General features: G+C 55.1%; 1 protein-coding gene across 1 annotated transcript in view; it reads right to left on the bottom strand.

The window, feature by feature from the left end:
• Window positions 1-1754: 1754 nt before the first annotated feature.
• FAIM2 (Fas apoptotic inhibitory molecule 2) overlaps window positions 1755-10065 on the bottom strand; it is a 27288-nt gene continuing 18977 nt past the window's right edge. Inside the window, exon 11 of the mRNA XM_006755453.2 lies at window positions 1755-2014. Within this exon, the coding sequence (XP_006755516.1) occupies window positions 1865-2014 (150 nt within the window). The 3' untranslated portion in view covers window positions 1755-1864. The remainder of the gene's footprint in view (window positions 2015-10065) is intronic.

Genomic DNA, 10065 nt, shown 5'->3' with positions numbered 1-10065 from the left:
CTGGCCTCCCAGTGTGTGTCCAGAAGGTGGAGACCACGGAGTGGAAAACTGGTAGTAGCAGTGGGAGGGGAGATGGGAGGCCAGGGTTGGCACCAAGGATGACAAATCCCTAGCAACGCCCAGGGCCTGACCACCATGCAACCTCATTGCAGCCCCACCCAGTCTGTGAGCTATACTACCCTGGGCTCATTTCCAAGCCCCTTGATCACCTCTGCCATGGGAATGGATGAAAAACCACCTGTGTAGGATGGCTGAAATGGATTAATTTAGGACAACACACAGTAGGCATCTCACCCATGCTCACGATTGCCTTTATCTCACCCACAAACACCACCATCATTTCTTGGTTCCTTATTCCCTCAAATACCCAAGGTGCAATAAAACTTCTGCAATATTTCTTGAAAGCTGAAAATAGGAAGGATGGGGAGGGAGGGGTTGGGAACACAGACAGCATACGCAGTCATCCTCCCCATGGGCAAACAGACCCCTCAGACAGGGCTAAGAGGTATCTAGAGGGAGAGGAATCCACTCTGAACCTCCCTGACCGCACCCAGTAACTTTCCACTGGCCTAGGGGTGGCTGCTCGCACGTGCTGGCTGCACTGGCTACACGCTTCCCCCAGGGGTGGCCCCCTGGTCGCCTCCCCAACAGGGCCTGCAGGGGGCTGGGTGGCTGACGCATTCCCTGCCGGAGATCTCAGCCGCCTAGAGGCTGATAAGGAGCCCAGGCCCCATCACGTGGGACTGGCTCTGGCTGGATCGTTTCCAAATTAGGGAGATGAGGAGATAAGGAGTGGAGGGGGCTTAGGGACTCTGTGCTGAGTGGCCAGAGAAGCCAGGGAAAGGGACAGAGGCACAACCAACTGAGGCCTCAGGAGGCCTGGCTAGGGGTAAGCCAGCAAATGGCGTGAGATGGGGGAGGGTTTAAGAAATGGGATGTGTGGAAAGGCCCTGTGGAAGGGCTGGGGGCAGGGTCGGATTCCCTCCCGATGGGGCTGGCTTGGTTAGGATGACCCTCCCTCCCTCAGAACATCCAGTCCCCTAGGGCACAGCACTCGCCCCAGGCCTGTGGGAGCATCCTGGGGGCCCAGAGAAGAGGGTGAGAGGAATAGATCTCAGTCCTGCCAGCCCACAGGCCTCCCGGGTGGGTGCAGGTCGGGGTGACCTGGCAGGACTGCAGAGACCAGACCTCCCAGTTGACTGTCCTGCGCCCACCTCCCTTGGGGTCCACTTAGGAGCAGGGCCTCCTGCTCCCACCTCCCACCCCAACTGCTCTGTCATGACCCAGGAGGTAGGTGGCACTGCCTTCCTATGCCTCCCTGGGTGCTCTTGGCCCCAGGGCTCCAGTCTCTAGAACAAGCCATTCGTCTCAGAGCTGAGAGAGGATGCGCAGCCTGGGACAGCCATCCTGCCTCCCCCCCTCCCCTCCACCACCCCGCGGAGCACCCTCACCTCATCTCCCAGCCAGGCCCCGACCCCCTTCCTTACAAAGCCTGACCTGGAAAGAGAGAGAAGAGGGTGTCCAGGACGCAGGACAGCGTGCCCCACGGTTTTGCGGCTCTCCTCTCCCTTGTCCCTTGGGTCCTCAAACCCAGAGGAGCCTCCAGCCTGGACTGTCTCAGTCTGGGAGATGTAACTGGGGGGAAAGGGTGGCACAGGGCATGGGGTGACCTTGGTTCTGCAGGGCCCCTCAGGGCGTGGATACAGCTACAGAGGGTGAGGATGGGGGGTAGGCGAGGGAGTGAGCAGGCTGGCCACAGGCCGGGCTGGCAGCTAGTTTATATCTGGGCTTACAGGAGCACAGGGAGGGTCAGAGGGCCAGCGAGGGAGCATTCTCTGAAGGGAGAGGTGGTGGGAGGAGGTCCTCATTCCCGGCTGGTGCCAAAAATCTGGAGGAAGAAGGTGAAGATGTAGATGATGTCTAGGTAAATGTTGAGGGCTCCAAAAACATACTCCTCGGGGCTCAGCGTGTGGCGTCGGTTACCCATCAGCAACTGCGTGTCAAATGCCAGGAACTGAGGGGAGGGGAAGAGAGAGGAGAAGTCAGAAGGCTCAGTCACTGTGACACTGACCAGGGGGCCCCGTGTCCCCACCCAGGCCCACCCCTGATTTTGTTACCATCGCTTGTTGCCTGACTGCCCAGAGAGCTTCCAGCCCAGAATCTGGAACTCTCCCAGAACCTGGAACTTGCCCAACACCTCAGTCCCTAATTTAACACCTACTAACTGAGCACCTACTATGTGCCAGGCACAGGCATACAGTAAAGAACAACACAGACAAGACCCCTTGCCTCATAGAGCTTCAAGTCTAGTGGGAAGTAGGTGTTAGCATGAGTGAAACCAAGGCACCCGGTGCCGATCACAGGAACCTGGCCCCGTGTGGGTGTGGCAGGAAGCCAGGGAAGGCTTCCTGGAGGAGGGGGCCTTGAGGGACCTTCAAGCTGATTCCTAGTCGTCTTGCCATTCCCCCAGGGCCCTGCTCTTAGAAGACAAATGAATGCGTCAAGTAATAGCGAGCAGGGAATGGAAATTTATGAGGCGTTTTCCAGACCTTAGCCTGCTTAGTCCTAATAATATCCCTACTGAGTAGGGGTTCCATTCCTCCCAGAGAAAACCACAGCCCAGAGATGCTAAGTACGTGCCTACGGTTACACAATTAGGAAAAGGCAAAGCCAGGATTTGAACCTGAGCAGGCCTCCTCCACTGCCCCCGTGCTGAACCATTGAGCTCTGCTGCATGCAGACCGCACTGGGGTTTGTGCCTCCTGCCAGGAAACAGGAGGCCTTCATCCCCCCCCCCTCTCCCGCACCCCGGCGCCTTTTTGGCCGACTGGACCATGAATAGCTATTCCCTTAGAGATGGCTCCTTTTGGCCACCCTGCTGCTCCCTACCAGGCCTTCCCAGTGTCTACAGTGACCCCTCCAAACAGCTTTTCTCTGGGGCCCTGCATACGGAGCAGAACCCCCAAGTAGCACCATATGAAATCTGACAGGCAGGCTGTACTTTTCTGGGAGAAAGAAGCCGAAAAGTTCCACCAATGTCTCCAAGGTTAGGAACCACTGACCCACATGGGATTGGAATTCTTTAAATCGATGCACATTCTTGTTAACTGGGCTGTGCCCAGCTCTTCCGTCACTTGTGCACGGCCCTGTATTCCTCGGACTCTCCGAAACATTCATTACATGATACATATGCATGGGGCCAGGGCGGGTGCCAGCGACGTGCTGAGAGCTGCAGCCGATGGGGAACACAAATGCCTGCCTTGGGGGGCTCACGGCTTAGTGAGGAGTCTGAGATGAGCACAATAAAACCCAGTAAATGCCATCATTAGGGCTGATGGGTAGGAGGAAGGTGTCCCAGGAGAGGTGACACTTAACCTGGGCTTTGAAGGATGACTAGGAGTTTGCTAGACTGAGAAGGCATGGTGTGATGGGTGAGGAAATTCAGTATGGGAGGAGCAGGAGGAAAGGAGACGGAGGGAAGGGCCAGCTTACATTTTACCCTGGAAACTGGGGCCCAGCTCCATTTCCTTCACCCCAGACACTGACTCCCTGACTCTAGGACCCAGGCTCCTTAGAGCTGCTTTAGGTGCAGCCCCATGGAAGCCTGAATGGACCCCGCCTCAGTGCCAATGACCCCAGGGCACAGGGGGCAGAGGCTCCAACAGGGAGCAAGTCCAGCAAGTGGGACTTGGAGGGGTGGAGTGGGGGTTGGTTAAGAATGCAGGCTTGAGCCCTAGCTGGTTTGGCTCAGTGGATAGAGCTTCAGACTGCGGACTGAAGGGTCCTGGGTTTGATTCCGGTCAAGGGCACATGCCCAGGTTGTGGGCTCAATCACCCGTTGGGGGGCGTGCAGGAGATAGCCAGTCAATGCTTCTCTCTTATCATTGATGTTTCAATCTCTCTCTCCCTTCCTCTCTGAAATCAATAAAAATTATTAAAAAAAAAAAAGGAAAAAAAAAGAATGCAGGCTTGACAATCAGACTGACTGGATTCTAGTCTTAGTTCCGCTACTCACTAGTGATGGGCCCCGGGCAAGACATTTCTCTCTGAGCCTGTGAGTCTACGTTGGAAAAAGACAGATGAGAGCTAAACAACTTTCCTGAGGTTGTTGTGACAGAAAGATAATGCGTGCAAAGCGCCTGGCACGGCGCCTGAAACATGGTAAGCGCTTAGTGAATGGTAGCTATTAATGTGGTTTTATTGTGATTATCTGCAGGAGAAGTGCTCTCCTGAGAACATGTGTACGCCGCTGCTGAGCCGCCAGCGTCTCCCACGGCTCATCAAGGAAGCAGATATGTTACTAGGGAAGCTGTGTGGCCTCAACAGAAGGAAAATGGGGAGCCTCACCAGGGCCGAGAAGGCCCTGTTCAGGGTATGGCGGCCTCTCTGAGCCCAGCGGCACTGAGAAAAGCGCATATGGGAGCTCCGGGCTGGAGCTGGGACACCTGGGTTTGAGTGCTGGTTCATCCCTCAGTAGCCAGCACCCACGTGACCTCAGCGCCGTCACCTACAAAATGGGACGGTAGTAATGACCCCACCACCGTGTGGTTTCAAGGGTAGATGTATGCAGTGTACTCAGCACCAACTATTATTATTCTTTAGAATCATCGCGCTCCGTCCTATGTTCCTGGATTTGATTTGGGTTCCCCCCAAAATTTTCCCTCTGCAGAGAGAACACGCAAGGAGAGGGCCAACTCCAGCACTACAAGCTGCTTAGCCATCACGCCTGCCAGCAGAAGTTAATAAACTGCTGATCTGACTTATCAATCAGTAGCTTGCTTGGTTGAATGCCCAGAGCCTGGTCACCCCTGGGTGAGCTAATGAAAATAAATCTCTCAACTCAGAAGCTGGGACCTGACCAGGTTTGGGGGAGGCCCTTCCAAAGAGCACTCACCCAGGAGGCCCCTTAGAGCAGCCAGCTGGCTCTTCTCTTGGAGAAAAGAGGAGTGAAATGATTTCTGCTCCTGCCATTGGCCTATGGCCACGGATGCTTATCTATGTTGGGATAGCCTGCCCCAAATTCAACCCCACTGCCTGGCATCACCCATCACTGCAACCTCATGCCTGGGAAGCGATGGAAGGCTTTTCATTCATTTATGCCCAGCAATATTTACTGAGCATCTACTATGTTCCAGGGAACTTGCCTTCAGAGAACTAATAATCGAATGAGAGCGAAAGACATCATCAGAGATTATATTATTAGCAAGCATTCATTATAGGGGAACGTTAACTACTAACAACCCCCCTGGTGGCAGTAAGCATTGATAGCTAACATCTTGGTGGAGAGCAGACATCTTGGTTACAGTTAACATCTTAGCTGGCAGCTACAATCCCAGCTGAGAGCTAAACAAGGGGTCAAGCACTAGGAGGATAGCAGGTACTGAGTTGGTAGCCAGGTGAAGACAAGACCCTGCCAGGGGAGCGAGTGGGATATGGGCAAGAGGCAGGAGGATTAGGCTGATGTCTGCATAGTCCTTTCACACACTATTCTTTTATCTCATCTCACTCACCCGATTTGCCCCAGGAGGTGCGTGTTATTGTCACTATTTTACGTAAGAGGGAAGGAGCCTCAGAGCAGGTGACTGGCTTGCTGACAGTCATTGATCTAGTGCTGCAGCCAGATGACCTGTCTCATTCTGATGGAGATGGGGGTAGAGTGGGCTTGCAGGGAGGAAGGGGGCATGCACAGAGGCAGAGGATCCAAAGCCAACGTTCCTGGTCCACCCAACTGGCTAGCGTTGGACCTGGCCAGGGCCCCTGGCTACACCCTCGGGCTGACCCTGCTGTGTCCCGGGCTTAGGCTCAGGTCTGTTGTTCTCCCAGGCGTGAGGCTGTGAGAGAGCATGCCAGGGACAGGCCAGCTCAGAGCCACCAACAAACAGGCACTGAATACAAAACGCTGAGGTTGCAATGCTTTGAATCAGCATTAAAAATAACACATGGACCGTGTCCATCCTACAGAAATGCCAGCAGGAGTGCGCAAAGGGCACGCCCGAAGCCGTCCGCTGCCGCACTGGTTCCAACGGCGAAACACTGAAACACCCAACTCCATCGGTGAGGACCGGGTGGCAGGAGCTGTGGGTGGCAGTTCTGAGGCAGAAACATCTCTGACATATGCTATTATTGGAAACAAACAAGTTGCAGAAAAATCCGTATCAGGTGATCCCCTTTTATGTTAACAGACAAACCTCATAGGAGCCCATGTAGCAAATATCTATAAAACACACAGAGAAAGGCCTGGAAGGATATTGATCCCAGTGGTTACCACGGGGGGGAGGCCGTGAGGGACAAGGTCAAAACCATGTTTGCATTACCTATATTACTTAAGATTTTAAAAAACGGAATATACGAATAAGCATATTCATATATGATGTAGTTAGGAAACTTAAAAAGGAAGGATAATGTTACAAAAAAGAAGACTTGGTGACCTCTCGGCATGAGCCCCTGGGGCAGGTGCCCTGCGATGGAGCTGTCTGTAGCTGAGGAGCCTGAGGCACAGGGAGTGTAAGTGATGTGCCCACTTCACACAGCCGAGAGGCCAGCTGAGTCCCTGACCCCAAATCCCATGCTTTCCACCATGTGACACTCCTTGAGGCAAGGCACCCGTGAGTGCGCATGTGTGTGTGTGTGTGCGCGCGCACATGTGTGTGCACGTGTGTGTAAGGACAGAAGAGGTGGGAAGAGATGTGCACAAAGAGCTCATGGCCAAGAGCACTGCAGGCTTCCTGGGGGGTGTAGAGAGCTGGGCCCAGCCGAGCTCTGCCACCACCTGCCACAGCCTTCTGGGCTAGAGAGTGAGCCTGGGCTTGGGGGACTGACTCTTCAGGGAGAAACAACGAGCCCTAAGCCTTGTGCCCTGGATTGAGATGTGGGTCCGGGTGAGGGAGGAGAGGGGCTGAGTCCACTAGTTGCCTGGGGCCAGTGTTACATACTTCTCTTGTCTCCATTGACCTCAGTGTCAAAAATTTTAATGACACAGACAACTGCACGTAGCCCTGAGTCCTGGCATGCATCTCCAGATGGGCCACTGCGGGAGCAGGGTCTGGCAGGCACGTGAGCCAGAAAGCCTGGCCCAGGATAAAAGGAAGCAGTGTACAAAGTATGTGAGGAACCCGAGGGTGGTCTCATGAGGAAGGGCAGGAGTGTGATACCGTGTTCAAGCACACGGACCGGTAAGTCACACAGACCTGGGTTCAAATCTTGCCTCTGACCTTAAGCAACTGACTACTACTAACAGGTAATACTTATTGATCACTGATGATGTGCGGGGCACGTTCTAAGTGCTTTGCATATATTAATTCATTTTGAAGTTACAACGACCTACGGAGCGGGTACTATTACTATCTGCATTTTATAGATGTTAAAAAACGAAGTGCAGAGACCTTACAGCTAAAATGTGGCAGAGAATGGATCCCACCCCAGGTGCCCTGGCTCCCAAACCCAGGGCTCCGGATGGCAAGGTTAACATTTACAGTAAGGGTACCAGTACCACAGGAGACGAGAAACTACCGTGTTCTTTGTGCGTGCCATCACATGCAATCACTGCCCAGTCTTGTGAGAGAGTTCATGTTAGCCCCGATTTAAAGATGAGGCACCTGAGGCAGGCAGGTCAGGTAACGTGCCCAAGGTCATCATGGTAAGAAGACGATCCAGGCCTTGAATGTGGTTTGGGTGGGAAGTGAGTGGCCAGCTGGAGAGCTTCCTCCCCCACTACAGGCTCCCCTGCCTCTTCTGATAGTGCCTCTCCTGGCTCCTCTGGAGAATGCCCCTTGCAGGTGAGAGCAGTGACTCCTCTCCTCCCTGCCCTGCCCCTGCCCCTGCCCTGCCCCTGCTGTGCTCCCCATGGAGCCTCTGAATCACCACCTCCCTCAGTCCTCCACCCCTGGGCTGGGGAGAGGGGGCTCTGGGTCTGGTTCCTGAGAAGTGAGACTCCAGGAAGTGAACTGAGGTGAGGCCGGGCTGGGGGCGGGAGCGGGGGGGGGACTTTCCCCCAAAGGAACAATTACTGTCAATCCACCCTCCTCGCTGCCCTGGAGGAATCTACTCAACTTCCAGACGTTGAAGGGTAATGTTCCATCACCATCGGGCTCCGCGCTGACCTGCACGTTCTCCCTGCCCCTGTCCCTGACGCCAGGACACTGGAGGGGCCTCCTAACTGTCTCCCAGCCTCCGGCCTATCCATACAGCTTCTCATTCATCTTCCTTAAAGCACGGGGTCCGGGATGTTTCCCGAGGGCCTCAAACTGGCCAGCCTGGGCTGGCAGAGAGAGCTCTCGGCTCATTAGGCCCATCACCTGATTTCTAACATCCTCTGTTGAGTTACTTCCTTAGGCCCCCCGCTTGGCTTCTGACGTAGGTGGCGGGAGACCCTCAGTAGCTTTTGGGAGGCCCCAAAGAAGAACTAACTGAGGCAGAGCAACCTGCCCGAAGTCCTGTGGGCATGGAGGCATAATTAATTAGGCACTGTGGTTCCACAGCCGCAAACCTGATGGCCAGGCCCTCGCCCCACCCGTCCTCTCTCCCCAGCCTAGCCCTCCTGCCCGGTCTCAGCCCCTCCACCTTGCCCATCAGCCCAGCCCGGCCCTCCAGCTGCCCTGCCTGATTTTCCATGAGCTTCTACAGAAAGCACCTGAGAGAGCACTAGAGGGGAGAGGAGGATGGGTTAGTACATTTCGGCTGACTCACCCACTTCTACTGGCATTAGGGTCTGGCGCCCAGTGGGGATGGGGTGGGGTGAGGCAGAAAACCCAAGGCCTCTTGAGAATGCACCAAAGCTGATGGGGTGAGGCCTAGGAGGGGCTGCCTCTCAAGGCTGGGCCACAGCCCTAAACACCTGGGCTCCCTCCCGCCAGCCTCAGCCCAGTGCTGCTGTGGCCCTGCCCTCAGGAATGGCGGAGTCCTGCAAGGGGAGGGGCTGTGATCTCCAGGAGAGAAACCCATTTGATTCCCTTAACTTTGCCAAGGCTCAGGCTGGGTGGGGGCTGGTTCTCACAGGGGGTCTGGACCTCCTCTGACACTTCTCTTCACCCTTCCCTCAGCATCTTCCTTGAGGCAGCGAGCAAGGCAGGACGCGCTAAATGCTTTAATTTTCTAGCAGCAGTGCAGGGAGGGCCCCGCATGGTGCTGAGAATGCCCCACACTAGGGCAGGGGATGCCAGGATGGGCAGCTGGAGAGAGCAGGGGTGTTGGGCGCTGGTTCTGGGGATGGGTTGGAGCCAGGTGACCACAGATTCCACAGGACAGAACTGAAGCTGGACGGAGGTCAGATTGAGGCCAAGGACCTTTTGAGTTGGGAGTTAATGGAAAGGCCCAGGGACCTTAGTTCTTGTGGGGCTGGGCCTCTGAGGGCCTCTGTCCACCTGAAACTTAAGGGAGGAAGGGAGGGAGGGAATGAATCCAGCCAGTCGTCCCTGTCCCTGCCCCACCCCACCCCTACCGCCTCAACTCTCCTTTACCCCATGGAACCCAGGGGACCTGCTGTATGTCCTCCTTCCTTTGACCCAACAACTGAGGGCAGGGCGAGGAGCAGGGGGTCTCAGGCACCGGGTTCCTGACCATTGTTTACATAACCTGAAGGATGAGCCCTATCAGGGCCTTTGGTGTGTTGTCTCCCAAGGAGACATTAATGGGTAATTAATTAGTCCTGTGGTTCCTCCTCTCCCGTGACTCACAGAAACTGATGCAGCACTTAAATCAACTGTGCAGCCGCTTCCTTTGCCCCACCGACAGCACCTCAGCCCTGCCTCTCGGACATCCCTCCATTCCACAACATCAAGGGGCGCCTACTGTGTGCCAGACACTGTGCTAAGCACTGGGTGGGGAGGCAGCGAGACACAAGCCAGACACCAGTCCCTGCCATGGAGGAATTTACATTCTGCTGGAGGGAGACAAATGAGAAACAAACAAATCAGAAGGATACTGAACCTGTCAAAGGTTGAGAAGTGCTACGGAGAGAAATAAAGCAGGGCAAGGAGTAGGGAGCAGTGTGTGTGGGGGGCGGGGGAGGAGAGAACCTGTTTCTAGGCTGATGGGAATAATCCGGTAGAGAGGGCAATACTACTGATG

This window comes from Myotis davidii, unplaced genomic scaffold, assembly GCF_000327345.1.
Source record: "Myotis davidii unplaced genomic scaffold, ASM32734v1 scaffold290, whole genome shotgun sequence".
In the NCBI taxonomy this organism is placed as follows: Eukaryota; Metazoa; Chordata; class Mammalia; order Chiroptera; family Vespertilionidae; genus Myotis; species Myotis davidii.
This window is presented reverse-complemented; position numbering and strand designations above follow the sequence as displayed.